The 16,693-nt window shown below is 37.8% G+C and overlaps 1 protein-coding gene across 1 annotated transcript in view; it reads right to left on the bottom strand.

Annotated features, from left to right (window-relative positions):
* The window catches only part of dock4 (dedicator of cytokinesis 4), a 103,623-nt gene that overhangs the window by 59,752 nt on the left and 27,178 nt on the right, over positions 1-16,693 (bottom strand). The window contains exons 2-10 of the mRNA XM_052120214.1: positions 14,426-14,509; positions 13,576-13,616; positions 13,299-13,354; positions 10,827-10,923; positions 9,756-9,904; positions 7,774-7,858; positions 5,915-6,066; positions 4,596-4,677; positions 292-352 (exon numbers count right to left, since the gene is read on the bottom strand). Coding sequence (XP_051976174.1) covers positions 292-352; positions 4,596-4,677; positions 5,915-6,066; positions 7,774-7,858; positions 9,756-9,904; positions 10,827-10,923; positions 13,299-13,354; positions 13,576-13,616; positions 14,426-14,509 — 807 coding nt within the window. The remainder of the gene's footprint in view (positions 1-291; positions 353-4,595; positions 4,678-5,914; positions 6,067-7,773; positions 7,859-9,755; positions 9,905-10,826; positions 10,924-13,298; positions 13,355-13,575; positions 13,617-14,425; positions 14,510-16,693) is intronic.

Raw genomic sequence — 16,693 nt, 5'->3', positions numbered from 1 at the left:
TGACGTTCACAGACAAAGACACCATCTGGATTAAAGTGGCCTGTCATTCTGCCCTTATAATACTGTCACAACTGTTGACTAAATCCTTGTTGTAATATACTATATACCTGTATTATATGGAATATTTAATAAGTGTTAGGATAGTAAAGCACTTTCAAAGTAAAGTAAATATAAAATGTTTACAAGTAATGGCACATTGTGCGGTTTTAATGACACTTTAATGACAGGGTCTCTGAGGCGTTATGACAGGTCACATGGCGAGAAAAGTGATATGTATTCAACGGCTCTTACCTATTCTAAAAATATGAGCTACAACATACACATCTTTGCGAAGATCGCTACTTCCCAAATCCTTAAAAAAAGACAAACGCTTTATTGAGCACAACATTTGCTACATTCCATGTACCAAACATTACTTATACAGTCATGTGTTTCCTAGATATGGATTTGTTTTTAAAACATTCAAAGTCAGAAATATTCGCTAATTAATCATTTTATAAAGCAATTTATGAGCCAGTTCAGACTGCTTCAATGAAAAGAACTGACTCAAGGACAAATCACTCACAAATCAGACATCACTATGGCTTGCAAGCTAGTTTTACTCAAACAAGAGCAATATTTAGAGCAGAACATATCTAGCAAAACATATATTCACTTCAGAAATTTACATTACTTTTAAGATTTTATTCATTTCAATTACTTTTCCAGGCCTGGACAACACAATTTCCAAATTCCCTGATATTTCCAGGTTTTCCATCATCGTAGGATCCCTTAAAGGAACATTCTGTTTTCAAAACAAGTTTAGCTTAATTGTCAGAATTTGTGCTATAATACTGATTATCACAAAAATGTATTTCTTCTTGTCCCTCCTTTTCTTTAAAAAAAAGCAAACATCTGGGTTACAGTGACGGAACTTACAATGGAAGTGAATGGGGCCAATCCGTAAACGTTAAAATACTAGTAACGCTTCAAAAGCATAGACATAAGACGTAAACAATATGCATGTTAACATGATTTTAGTGTGATAAAATCACTTACTAACCTTTTCTGTATAAAGTTATAGCCAATTTTACAACTTAGTAGGCCTAGCTATGACGATGTAATGTCAAAAAACATTACAACGATTGTATTAACAGTTTATCTGCAGGTTTGAAGGGAATTAAATTTAAGACTTTTAAAGACTTTTTTAAGGCCAAATAATAGAAAGATTTAAGACCATTTTCGAAAAAAAAAAACCAAACACATTAATTCATTAGCTGGTAAATACAAAACCACTGAGGCTACTTTAATGTATGAATGCATGTAGCCTAAAGTATGTAGCTTATATTGTGACTCTTCTCTTTAGTCACTTGCTATCTACAAGACATGACGCATTAGAGTGAGCTGGCAACATCACCGCTTATGTCAAACACGGAACTGGTGGCAAAAACCACACGCAAAAAGTAAACATTTATCGGATTACGTTGTTGAAAAGTGGTTCCGAGGGCACTCGTCGACAGCTGTGGCTTCAAGCCATCAACAGAGCTGACTGGACTGTGTAGATAATTTCAATTTACAACTTTGCAGCAAATATTTACAGCGAACATAATTACATGTTTGTTATTAACTTATTTCATTATAGTAATTGTATCGCTAATAATATGTTTGTATTTATGATGGTTTTGTGTCATACTTTAAATTAATCATCTAATCTGTGGCTCAGTTGGTAGAGGGGTCGGCCACTATTCGCAGGGTTGGTGGTTTGAATCCTGGCCCACACAACTTCACATGCCGAAGTCTTCTTGGGCAAGACACTGAACCCCAAATTGATCCCACCTTGCATTGCAGCTCTGCCGCCATTGGTGTGTGAATGTGTGTGTGAATGGGTGAATCAGTCACAGTGTAAAGGGCTTTGAATACCGTTAAGGTTAAAAAGGCGCTATATAAGAGCAGACCATTTACTTACTGCGCATGTGCTGACATTTTTGTAAACAAGAGGACTGGTTTATAGACCTTATGCACAGTAGCGCCATGTTTGCTTTTTAATGGGAATGGAAACGAGGCTGTGAGGGATACACTTACCATCTCTTCAATGGCATGCATGGTATAAAGCTGTTAAAAGCTCATAGATCCCATCTGATTTTCCACCACTCAGTTTTTGGTCTACCGAGTGTCCTTGAAAATATATTTTTTCAATGTTTTGTGTATGATCCATAAACATATTTTTAACTGCAGAACAGCCCACTTTGAAGAGACTGTACATCTATCCCGCACAGCCTCGTTCAAAGATGGCGCTGCTCAGGGGCGGAGCCAGGAGTTTTTCAAAAGGGTGGCCAGGCAGGGGCAAGCGATCAGTCTGTGGTGGCACAGAAATGTTCGGGCAGCATATTTATATCGTTAGACTTTGGAGGCGGGGCTGGAATACAATGAAAACTAGGACGGAGAGGTTTGGTGACATTGGTGTGCACCCATGTTAAGTTTGTACATTTGTACAGAGATGATTTCACCTCTAAAGAAATAAATTGTGCCAAAAAATGACTAAAAGAGCAATTGCCAGTGGGGTGGCCAATGGGGTGGCCAGGCTTTAGTCCATGGTGGCCACGGCCACCCCTGGCCACCCCCTAGCTCCGCCACTGGCGCTGCTGTGAATAAGGTCTAGCATTTGCTGAATAACATTTATATATTTTTTTCTTGGCAGATCCCTTTAACAAATACTTTAACAGGTAGTAAAAGGGCAGTTAATTTGAAAATTTCTGTCATCACTGCTCACCCTTGATTAATTTTCTGTATGACAATTTCCATAAAAATGGCCATTTAAAGTTGACAAGATGTATTGAAAATGTTAACAGATTAAATTATGAAAGAAAAGGAGAGGAACGACGCTGTGCTGCTACTTTCCCCCTGATTGGTCTGAATAACTGGCCGCATTATGCAGGCGGCTCATTCTTGTCTGTCAGTGTCCTCTTTGCTCCGTGACGTTTTTACTGCGTGAGAAAATTGACGTGTTGCGTGAAAGCGTGAGAACAGTATGAATTGTGTTGGCAGCCCTAGACCTAGCGAGATGAAGAGGAGAAATATAACAGGTGTAACTCTGCAGCTGAGTAGTTCTGTTAGCTTTACAATTCTTGTCAAAGGTGATGTAAAATAAGGAAGCGCCACGATTTGAAAGGCGTCAAAAGACCGCTCCAAACTCGTGTGCTTGCAAATTGTAAATTTGACCACTTTGTCGATAATAAGCAGGAGCGATAGTGTTAGAGACGCAAAATAACGGCATTTGCCTTTCGGATGAATGGGTCTATGAAGGTTTATAGATGTGTAACATCATAAGTTCAGTAAATATGCGCTTCCCTGCACGTGCTCACGCTAAACTCAAGCGTCATCTGCTAAATGCACGAGAGAGAGAGAGAGAGAGAGAGAGAGAGAGATGATGATTTGGACTCGCGCAAACTCTGCTGTTTTAAGCGTCTCCTCTATTCACGCCCCAAATTGTAAGACTTTTTAAGAACCCGCAGATACCCTGATTAAACTAAAATAATACATGAGTTTTAACAGAATAATTATTGTAAGTGCTTTTATAAAATTATTAGCTTCACGTTTCTGTCACTAACCCCCCCCACCCCCAAATTGTCCCATTCACTTCCATTGTAAATGACCCACAGCATCTTCGATTTTGTTTTTTGTTTTTAATAAAAGGAGGGACGAGTCAAAATGATTTGTTGTGGTCATCAACATTATGCCACAAATGCTGTCGATTGAGCTTAACTTATGTTAAACCCAGAATATTCCTTTAAGCATTACTGTTTATTTCTATTCAAACAATAAAATCTAACATTTGGTAAAGCTCTAAATATATACAACATAGTCTCATGGCAACTCGAATGGGATTCGTATGAATTGGCTCATCCAAAAATACTTTTATTCCCATAGAGACCAAACAATCGATACAATAAAGGCATTACATTTTAGCTAGCCTGCTATCCAACACTTTATTTTAAGAAAGGAAACTTACTCCATATTTATTTATGCAATACATATGACAGATGTGTTTCAATAAATTGAATAGGCTTCCATCATCTCGTTAAAACCCACATTTTTTCCTCCTTACATAGTACACAAAATGTATTTTTCTATTAAAATCATGGTTAGGTTCAGGGGCTCTGGGTGGTTCCCCTTCGGTTATTTTCATTGTCGTGCCGGCAGTCATTTTCATCATTCCCTTTCTGCCAGATGTTGACCCCACTGGTTCGGGGTTAAACTGCCATAACACTATTAATTTGGTTTGTTGATTTTTCACTAAGGGAGCAAATATTGTATGTTTTTTAACAATCAAAACATACAATATCTTACGATTTTGGCATCTTGTACTATTATTACGACTTGTCATGAGACTTAGATTTTTCTAAACACTCGCAAAACAAAAGCCTCGAGTTTTTATTTTCATCTAATCTCAAAATATATCCCATAATATCAGAAATAATAAGGCAAGGATATGTTTTCCTACACATCTCTCAAATATTTATCGACAACAGCGCCAGATCCATTCAAGGCCGAAATAGCCCTGAAGACAAATGATCAAGGACACGCCCTTGGTGCACCCCGGAAAAGTGCATACTTACAACAAAGAGTGTACACTGCCTCTCTGTTTTCTCAGGGGACTTGGGTAGCCCTTGCTTATTGAGGCGCACAAAGAACCTCTCGCTGAAAGACAGAGAGACAGACAAAATCGGTCAGGTTCAGCCCAGAGGTGCCATGAAGCATGAGTAAACACATGAGAATTGGTGTGAGCATGAGTGTGTGCACGTGTGTGTTCACAACTGAACACACTCGGTATCTCCTCGTCTCTCACTTTCACTTTCACTAAGTGCCCTGGGGCGTCACTCGCTCTGAATAATTTACAATGAGGAGGGGGATTTGAACAGTACACCCCCTAACATCAGCACCGGGAGAGAAAAAGAGACAGAAAGCAATGAAAAATTCAGCAAACACATCAAGGCCGGAGTTCTATCATGGACGTGAATCTAAAGCATCCCTCCAGCTGATGTACTGTATGTGGAATGACAGATATGCTGTAATGAGATGCATTGACTTTAAGCCAGAATTGATTCATAGATAGTAGTTCCCTCTGGTAGCAAAATTGACGTAATAGTGTGAAAGCGTCATACACGTAAAGTGTACTCAAGGTGCACATGCTGACGGATGACTTAGAGGCTTGGAGACAAATTTCAGACAGCTGAAAGGAATATAGCGATTCATAATTCATAAAAATCTTGGTCTGGCCAAATCTACGCATGAGAATTTATTGGATGACTTCAGTGGAAGTACGTGAGAAGTAAGTGACAGTTCATGAATCGCCCCTAGTTGCATGCGATTGTAAAACCCTTAGCCTAGAGCTTTAATGACTACATCACAGCACACTACCCACATCTCATGTCGTTTCAAAACCCTATCTTTTTTCTTTCTTCAGTAGATCGTCCAGGTTTTTTTTCTTCCACACAACGACGTCACCTCGTTTTACTGTCTAGATCTCAAAAGGTACTGTAAAATACAGCCAGGTTTGACATCATCGATGACAAATGTTCTAGATTTTTTTACACGTTTCATCACTAATCACACCTAGCAGAATGAGATTTGAGAGCTATGGTGGAGGGGAAGATTTTCAGTGAAAAACTCTCTCACACAAAGTTATCATATAGCATAAGAATACTTGTAATTTAGTTCCCTTTTTGTCCTTTTCGAGCTCGACAGCAGTCCACTTTCTTTGTATGGAAAAGATAAGGCAGGACCTTCTTCAAAATATCTCTTGTTGTTTTCCACAGAAGAAAGTCATGCAGGCTTGAAGCAAAATGAGGGTGAGTAACCAATGACAGAATTTAAATTCTTCCTACTTGAGACCATTACAGGCTTGTGATTGTCTGGCTGTGTTCAGATTTGGCACCTGATTGGCTGCATTTCCCGGCTGTCATAGACATAGAAGAAGACCTCCAGCTCCTCCCCCAGGTTTGAGCTCATCATGCTCTTCATCTGAAGGAACAGGTGGTGCATACTGGCCTGCGGTGGAGTCTCGTGTCTCCGATGACGCCTCTCCATCTATACAAAAGTACCCAAAATATAATTAAAATGTTAAACATATACAAAATACAATAATATATTTATAAAACTTTTTATGAAAAACAAATTTGTTTTTCCTGACGCATATGAATAAATTGCAAACAAAAAAAAAAAATAGCTATTTATCATATTTGTTGTGCGGACAGTGAAAATATTGCCGTAGCAAGACAAATTTTGAACTACTGGCCTGACCATTCGTTAACTAAAAATCCTTATGGTTGCGATATGAATACAAAAAATAAACACTAATTGAACATAGGATGGAATGTTGATATCATTAAAGCGAGAGAATAAACAGGAAAGAGAGAATAAACAGGAAATTGTCTTTATTGATAGTAATATTGACACATTTGAAGCAATATGATAGGTGTGGGTGGGAAACATATCAATATTTAAGTCCTTTTTTCCTATCAATCTCCACTTTCACTTTCACATTCCTCTTTTGTTTTTGGCGATCAACTTAAATATTGATCTGTTTCTCATCCACACCAATCATATGTTTTCTGAAGATATGGATTTAGCCACTAGAGTCATATAGATTACTTTTATGCTGCCTTTATTTGCTTTTTGGAGCTTCAAAGTTCTGGTAACCATTCACTTACATTGTACCTACAGAGCTGATATATTTTTCCAAATATCTTTGTTTGTGTTAAGCAGAAGACAGAAAGTCATACATATCTGGAATGGCATGAGGGTGAGTAAATGAGAGAATTTTCATTTTTGGGTGAACCATTTTTTAATGACACACTATGGTATACAACGACTTCTGATTTAAGTGAACTTCTGTCAAGGCATAGTGTTTTTGTTAGGTTTTACAAACTGAGGGACGAGTCAAATTAATATTTGGAGATAACTGACAGCATGCCATTAAATGCTGGCCTTAGAGCTCGACTTGTACTTAATAAGCTTTGGAACCAAGATGCTGAAATATATTTCAAACAAGGCACACAACACTGGAGACATCACATCAAAAACTCTAATCTAAATAACTTGGTCTATTTTTTTATTCTCTCTCTCTCTCTCTCTCTCTCTCTCTCTCTCTCTCTCTCTCTCTCTCTCTCTCTCATACATCTGCACCCACCCAGCTCTTTTGTTTCTTCTTTTAACCCCTACCTCTGCCCACCCACAGAATTAAAACTGGGACGTGTGGTCAGGGTTTAATATTTTTTCCTAAAAAAGGTAAGTATGGAGAGAGAGAGAGAGACAGAGAGAGCATACTGCTTATTCTGGCTTTGACTAGATACACTATCTGCCTCTACAGTTTCTACATCTACAGTACTACTGTATGTTCCAAAGATCTATACAGCACTGTACAGAGAAATCAACCAATTTTGCCAAATGTATGCCAGATAATAAGGGCAGGGAGCAGCATGCGTGAACTGTCTTTGCAGTTTGCAAACAGCATGTTAAGGCACCATTTAGCATTTTTCTCTGGTCCTTAATTACTATAATTTCCCTATGCACAGCTGACTGGAGGTGTGTGTTTATGTGTGTATCTTTGTTAAAACAGAGGACGAGGCACTCCGGCAATTCGAGAGAGAGCCTTGGCGTCAGGACGGGCTGCAGTTGCCATAGTAACAAAGCAATGAATAGAGGCTGCAGAGGAGGGAGGTGAGGTGACTCATGGGTAATGGAAATGCGTGTGTCTGTATGCATGTATGTGAGCATGAATGTTTGACTACCCACCAGCCGATACAGCTCGGTGACGCTGATCTCATCAGGGTCCACCATACCGAAGTCCCTCCTGGGGACCAGGTCCAGACCCAGCTGCCTGAAACACACAGACACACACACTTCTTGCATTCTTCTCTACTTAAAGTCAAAAAATCTGATCCAATTATTTTACAAAGCTTTTGACCCTTTATTTAAGGGATAGTTGAACACAAAATGAAAATTCCATCATCATTTACTCACCATCTTGTTGTTCCAAATGCATATAACTTTTTTCTTCCGTGGAACAGAAAATGCTATTGACCAATTTAGCTTTTTTATTGTGCATCTGGACAGTTTTAAATTTAAATTAAAATTTTACAAAAATTATCATATGAAATGGAAAAAATTATAAAAATGCTTTACTTCATGCCTAGGATTAATATTCACTAAATTGTAACAACTTTATTTACATATTTTAATGAAAATCGCACTGTTCATGGAAATCTCCAACTGATTCTTATAGGACGTCCTACAAATTTTGACTGAGCGAGCAACAGTAACCAAGAGGGGCGGAGCTTAGTGAAAAGTAAATTCTCAAAAAACAATCAAACAATTAGCTTTAACTTGTACAAAACTTGAATAATTTGTTTCATTGTAATACTGTCCAAAAACGACTAGGTAATGGGAGACAAATAAAGCATACGTAACACGTCCCACTCGCTTCTACCATCTGTGTGTTCTTTTTCAAAGAAAAAGAGCATATAAGCATTAGAGCACATGGCTGACAGATTGGCCAGCATTTGCAAGGTAGTTTATCATCACTGTCTTTGCCACTGTGTTCCACCCACTGTTTTTTATGTTTTATTGAATATATTTGCTATTACTTTAAAAAAAAAAAAAAATCCGTACTGTGACAAATACATGAAAGCAATATCAACTCTAATGGCATGAAAGAATCACGTTGAATGCTGTCGTATGGCATGTGTTGGGAGCTGATGACATTATAAAATAATTTTTCACATTGATGCTTTTATCTAAAGCAAGTAAAAAAAAAAAGAAGCAAACTGGGGTTAAGTGCCTTGTTCATTGGTGCAATAGAGATCATTTCTCCTTGCCCTTAGTGGGGTTTCGGTGTAGATGCTGCTATTTCCCAAAAATATGTTGTAGCTAGGGGCTGTCAAGCTCCAAAACAAATTTCTTCTGAAGCCATACGATATCTTTGTGGGAGGAAAAGACTGATATTTAAAGGAACAGATAAATTTTTCAATCGTTTTTTACTACAAATCTCCACTTTCACTTTCATAAGAATCAGAATCAGAAATCAGAATCAGAATTCAGAAGCAATTCATAGTGTGAAAGTGGAGATTTATAGTAAAAAAGGACTTAAATATTGATCCGTTTCACACACAAACCTATCACATTGCTTCTGAAGACATGGATTTAACCCCTGGAGTCTTATGGATTACTTTTATGCTGACTTTGTGCTTTTTGGAACTTCAGAGTTTTGGTCACAATTCACTTGCATTGTATAGTCCAACAGAGCTGAAATATTTTTCTAAAAAATTTCATTTTGTTCTGTTTTGCAGAAGATACAAAGTCTTACAAATTTGGAATGTCATGAGGGTGAGTAAATGATGAGAGAATTTTCATTTTTGGATGAACTGTCCCTTTAAGTTATTTTTGCAGAAAAAGCCCCCATTATGCATTGATTTATGGGATAGAGCATCTTGAATATTCTTTGATGAAAGTTTTAGGCTTGAAATGACATGAGTAAATGATGGAAAATTTTTATTTCAGGGAAAATTATTCCTTACAACATGGCACTTTTTTAAAAAGTTTATGCTCTATTTAACTTGACACACTGTCAACAAACACGCTCTTGCAGCAGAACTACTGCAACAGTCAAATATGTCCGTCTAACACGTGTTTACGTAGGAAACCAATTGGAAAACAGCTTGGATGGACACAAAAACGAGTTTTGTGAGAACGGCCCTTGACAGTTGCTTCAAACTCACTCATTGCCCCAGTCCAGTCGTGCTGTTATGTGCTGTTTGATGTCGCTCATTCGGTCGTTGGTGAGGTGACCAACTAAAACCTGCTGCCGCAACTCCAGTATCTCATTCATTACATGCCACAGTCTGTGAAACAGATCCCCTTCATTTCTCTGAGAGAGAGAGACATAGATAGAAAGAACATGAGAATGTGACAGAGAGGTTCTATGTCTCTAGTTAAACAAATTAGCTATTAAAGGGATAGTTCAAAAATTAAATACTTACATAATTTTCTCACCCTCATGCCATACCAGATGTCTATGACTTTATTTCTGCTGCTGAGTACAAATGAAGATATAATGCAAGTGAATGGTGGCTAAAAAACATATAGGAAGCATAATAGTAATCCATACAACTCCAGTGGTAAAATCCATGTCTTCAGAAGCAATATGTTTGGTGTGGGTGAGAAACTGATTAATATTTTAGTCCTTTTTTACTATAAATCTCCACTTTCACTTTCACATTCATCTTCTTTTGTTTTTGGAGATTTGCATTCTTTGTGCATATCACCACCTACCGGGCAGGGAGGACAATTTATAGTAAAATAGGACTTAAATATTGAACTGTTCCTCACCCACACCTATCATAGTACTTCTGAAGACATGGATTTAACCACTGGAGTCTTATGGATTACATTTATGTTGTCTTCATATGCTTTTTGGACATACAAATTATGAATGGCCACCATTAATTTGCATTGTACCTACAGAGCGGAGATATTTTTCTGAAAATCTTTGTGTTCAGCAGAAGGCAGAAAGTCATAGACATCTGGGATGGCATGAGGGTGAGTAAATTATGAGAGAATTGAACTATCCCTATAAGTAAACTCATATCATATGAGTCATAATGAAGTTTACAACTGACTTTGGTGACTAAATGAAACAGTTACTGGCCAGCTGGTCACTCACCATTGCCAGAAGTGGACAGTTCAAATTTAAATCCTGACTGTATTATTTTTATCAGCCATGAGTTTCCAGCTAACAAATTAAATTACATTCAAGTCATGTATTCAGTGTAACAGAGAATGATAATCACCATGTAGAGCTGTTTCCACATGGTGCCCCAGTCTCTCAAGGTCATTGTTATCTCTGTAATGACCGAGTCCTCAGTTGGGAAGACGGTCTCAAACTGCCTGCAGGGAAAGACACACCAACACACAGTCACACACTGTTATGGCCATCAGGACAGAATGAGGTGACCTTACATGACACAGAGCTCATTGCAATGGACATGTCCACATGCAATGAGCTTATGGGAGAGTGAAGGGATCTGTCACTTCGGTGGGCCAAGCCTAGTCATATTACAAATGCATCTCATCTATAGCACATATATTGCTATGCCTTTCCCCAAGTCGGGACATGTGAATCAGTGTATTCCTAAAGGGCACAAGTGACAGTTCAGAGGTCATATCTTTTTGAACATCCAGTTTATGGTTTACAAATTCCAGGGGTTGAACCTGTGACTCCTTATGTTTACAGCCTAGATCCTTTACGAGTGACTGCTACATGTACTTAGACCATCTTAAATTTGTGATATTCTCACTTCTCAACTGCATTCTCATATTTAATCCAAAGTTAGAATAAAAAGAATAGCCTTAAACACATTTCGTTTGTAAACACAAATCATACAGTGCATCCGGAAAGTATTCACAGCGCTTCACTTTTTCCACATTTTGTTATTTTTACACCCTTATTCCAATATGGATTAAATTCATTATTTACCTAAAAATTCTACAAACAATACCCCATATTGACAACATGAAAGAAGTTTGTTTGAAATCTTTGCAAATTTATAAAAAATAAAAATGAAACAAATCACATAATTATTCACAGCCTTTGCTCAATACTTTTTTGAAGCACCTTTGGCACCAATTACAGCCTCAAGTCTTTTTTTGTATGAAGCTTGGCACACCTATTTTTGGGTAGTTTCTCCCATTCTTCTTTGCAGGACCTCTCAAGCTCCATCAGGTTGGATGGGAGCGTCGGTGCACAGCCATTATCAGATCTCTCCGGAGATGATCAATCGGTTTAAAGTCTGGGCTCTGGCTGGGCCACTCAAGGACATTAACAGAGTTGTCCCATAGCCACTCCTTTGTTATCTTGGCTGTGTGCTTAGGGTCATTGTCCTGTTGGAAGATGAACCTTCACCTCAGTCTGAGGTCCAGAGTGCTCTGGAGCAGGTTTTCATCAAGGATGTCTCTGTACATTGCTGCATTCATCTTTCCCTCAATCCTGACTAGTCCCCACAGCATGATGCTGCCACCACCATGCTTCACTGTAGGGATGGTATTGGCCAGGTGATGAGCAGTGCATGGTTTCCTCCAGACATGACGCTTGCCTTTAAATCTTTGTTTCATCAGACCAGAGAATTTTGTTTCTCATGGTCTGAGAGTCCTTCAGGTGCCTTTTACTGAGGAGTGGCTTCTGTCGGGCCACTCTACAATACAGGCCTGATTGGTGAAGTGCTGCAGAGATGGTTGTTCTTCTGGAAGGTTCTCCTCTCTGGAGCTCTGTCAGAGTGACCATCGGGTTCTTGGTCACCTCCCTGACTAAAGCCCTTCTCCCCCAATCGCTCAGATTGGCCAGGCGGCCAGCTCTAGGAAGAGTCCTGGTGGTTCCAAACCTCTTCCATTTACGGATGATGGAGGCCACTGTGCTCATTGGGACCTTCAATGCTGCAGACATTTTTCTGTACCCTTCCCCAGATCTGTGCCTCGATACAATCCTGTCTCGGAGGTCTACAGACAATTCCTTGAACTTCATGGCTTGGTTTGTGCTCTGACATGCAATGTTAACTGTGGGACCTTATATAGACAGGTGTGTGCCTTTCCAAATCATGTCCAATCAACTGAATTTACCACAGGTGAACTCCAATCAGGTTGTAGCAACATCTCAAGGATGATCAGTGGAAACAGGATGCACCTGAGCTCAATTTCGAGTGTCATGGCAAAGGGTGTGAATACTTATGTACATGTGATTTTTTTTTTTTTTTTTTTTATATATAAATTTGCAAAGATTTCAAACAAACTTCTTTCACGTTGTCATTATGGGGTATTGTTTGTAGAATTTTTAGGAAAATAAGGAATTTAATAAATTTTGGAATAAGGGTGTAAAATAACAAAATGTGGAAAAAGTGAAGCGCTGTGAATACTTTCCGGATGCACTGTATGTAAGACCTATCATTACAACATATACAGTATAGCAAGAAAGTCTACACATCTACATCTACTAAACTACTACCCATCTACAACACCTAAATATCATTCTATTAATGCTGTCTCTACACTTAAAATATATTATACAATACATATGCACACATAACCAAGTTAACATTGACCAATATTAATAACTGCAGTAAAAATATATTGTTCATTGTTAGTTCATGAACCCTAATGTATTAAATAATGTTAACGTATACAACCTAATTGTAAAGTGTAAAAATCTTATTTGCAGGTACACTCTATATAAAGAACTACAGTTCCATCACACTACAGTCCTGGACTCTTACCCTTTATTCCTGACATGGGCATTTTTCAGGTGGATGTAAGAGCTTGGGAATATTCCCTAGGGAGAGATGATACGAAGTGATTTTAAAAGCCAATTACTGCTTGTAAAATACACCAGAGTAAACAAACATGCTCTGGCATCTGCATATAAATGTGCAGACAGCCAAAACATGGGGAAGAGATCCAGATAAAAACCAAAGAACCGACAGAAATAGACGAAGAACAGAAGTTTTGCACAATATTATGTCAACCTCAAAGCTAAATTCGGATTGCACTCACCTTTACATTTGGATTCTTTGTGATGAATCCTCTGTACCATCCTTCAAATAGATGCAATGACATTTTTTATGAAAATATCTCACTTTTACAATTCAACAGCATAATGCATGCATATTTCTTAAAGGAATATTCCATGTTCAATACAAGTTAAGCTCAATCAACATCATTTGTGACACAATGTTGATTACCACAAAAAAATATTTTGACTCCTCCCTCCTTTTCTTGAAAATAAAGCAAAAATTGAGGTTACAGTGAGGAACTTACAATGGACATAAATGGGGCCTTGAATGGAGTTAAAAGGCAGAAATGTGAAGCTGTAAAGTTGTTTAAATCTTCGTTTTTACTGTCGTTTAAGGGTAAATGACATTACGTCATCATGGCAACAAAGTTGTAAAAGTGGACAACTTTACACAGAAAAGGTTAGTAAGCGATTATAGCACACTAAAATCATGTTAACATGCATATTGTTTAAGTCTTGTGGCTATACTTTTAAAACAGTGAGTATTTACACGTTTGCGGATTGGCCCCATTCACTTCCATTGTAATTACCTCACTATACCCCAATTTGAAAGAAAACGAGGGATGAAATAAATCATTGTGGTAAAGAACTCTATGCCACAAATGCTGTTATTTTGTATTGAACCCAGAAATCTCCTGTAACACTTTCCAACTATGGACATAATGCCTACACTCTCTAGCTGCATCCACATAAAAAGTTATTCATTAGCGAAGGTAAGGCTGAATTAATTACCACAGTAACCTTCCCATCAGTCTCTAAGGATGTTGATATACAGTAAAAAAGAAATTGATTGTCAGCTGTCAGGTTTAACTCGACTACAACACTGGTTACCTTCACATTTCTCCAAAATCTGCACTGTGTCTCCGATTTCCAGGGGGAGTCCATGCTGCACCGTTCCTCGAAAATTTGCCAGCACTGAGGAAAAAAATGCAAACAATGAACTGATGAGCTGCAAACTTTATAACTGTGGTAGACCTGAAAATGAAAAATCTGTCTGTCTTCACAAAACTTTGCTGCATGGAAGCGCACGAAAAGTTTGTTTGGCCCAGTGGGCGATGTGATATCAGCTTTACATAACCACAAGTTTTATACTTGTTTGGGTAGCTGACGTGAAATACTTTGAAAAGTTGACTTGTCCTATTGTATGACATGCTATACTCAATCTAAAACTATTTTAAACAGCATATTGCTAGTTTTTGCTTATAATTAATGCACACAGCTTTAATGACGTGACATTAACTACAATACATCACATGTGATATTTGTACTATGAAATTAATTAATTGTCATACCGAACGACCATTAAACCCTGTTGATAAGAATCCGATTGTCTTAGAAAAACGTGGTCTTAGATGGTGTAAGCAGGTCTAGATGGTCTCCCAGCCAGACCAGCTGAAAAGTTCCCACTTAGCTAAGACCAGTATACCCACTTTGGTAAGTTTAAAGGGATAGTTTACCTAAAAATGAAAATTCTTTCATCATCTATTACCCTTTTTCTATAAATTCTCCTCCCTTCCAAGTAGATGGCGTTATGTACAAACATTTTACATTTACATTTATTCATTTGGCAGATGCTTTTATCCAAAGTGACTTACAAAAGGAATAATACATCAATGTGAATCACCAAAAACAAAAGAAGAATGTGAAAGTGGAGATTTATGGTAAAAAAATAAATAAAAAAGTAAATATTGATGTGTTTCTCACCAACATCTATCATTTAGCTTCTGAAGATATGGATTTAACCAGTGGAATATGGATTATTTTATGCAGCCTTTATATGCTTTTTGGACCTTCATAGTTCTGGTCACTTGCATTGTAAGGACCTACAGAGCTAAAATAGTCTTCTAAAAAACCTTTGTTTGTGTTTGACAGAAGAAAGAAAGTCATACACATCTCGCATTTGGAATGGCATGAGGGTGAGTAAATAATTTTTTTTGTGAAGGAGTTAAGGCAAAATGGTGATTAAAATTTTTGAAAAACTATCAAAAAAAGAAAGAAAGTGGTGACCAGTTACAGTTACATTTTCCCTCATATATTAATTTCATTTACATTTTTTTACATAAAATCTTGATACTGAAAAAATTCCATGGATACGTTATGCATGAACTACCAATTAATTTGACTATCAAGCATGCTCTTGCAAGCACACCACACATTTCCTCATTTTAAAAACATACTATTCTTAGATCTGCACTTCAAATATTATCTCACTTTTCTATTAAATAAACCCTGAGTCACCTCCCCAAGCTTAAATTACATAATAAGTACAAGATCTCTCCGCACAGGAAAATAAGAGCACAGAGACTGATTAAAACTAACCATTGAGAGCATCCGTATGCACTTTACGCACATGCATACATGTGTTAATTTTGAGTGCTCATTTGCATATCAAGTGGGTGAGGAAACATTTTGACAGAAAAAATAAATAAATATTTCAGTGCATAAACTACATCAGCACACAAAACCCTGGCAAAGTTTGACACTGCTCAGAGGTTAAGCAGGCTTAAAGAACATCTATGTCAGCTTTTCAAAGATGAGCTTCATTGCAATGCTCTCTGCCTGTCAGTGATGTGCTCGAACACATGCTGATTGCAAAGACTCAGCATGTTTTCAGACTCTGACAGAGGTGTTGCAGGGAATAGATGCTTATCGCTGGTCAAAAATCTAGTACCGCTTCTTGAAATATGATGGAAATGCCGCCCGAGCCTTCTGCATCACATTGCACAGCTGAGAAATGACATGCTATCACTCTTCTATCATTCTTTCAAAATCAAAGCAATATGCCACAAGAGGCCTAAGATCATCCATTAAACGTGGTAAAATCAAAGAAACGCACAGCCTTGAATTTTTTATCAATAAATAGTTCTGTCCATTTTTCCCCCTCAATAATAGGAACTAGATTTTTTCATTTTCTGAAGACAATTTGCCACCATGATCCTAATGTGTTATGGGTGGTTGCCATTGTATTGCTATGCAGTTGCTAGGTGGTTGCTAGGGTGTTCTAGGTGGTTGATTACCAGACAAAGTCAAAAGAGACCACCCCCCAAATCTCTAAGCCCCCATTTACACCTTACATTTACATGCGTTTCATATCTTGAC

Source organism: Xyrauchen texanus, chromosome 46 (genome assembly GCF_025860055.1).
Source record: "Xyrauchen texanus isolate HMW12.3.18 chromosome 46, RBS_HiC_50CHRs, whole genome shotgun sequence".
In the NCBI taxonomy this organism is placed as follows: domain Eukaryota; kingdom Metazoa; phylum Chordata; class Actinopteri; order Cypriniformes; family Catostomidae; genus Xyrauchen; species Xyrauchen texanus.
This window is presented reverse-complemented; position numbering and strand designations above follow the sequence as displayed.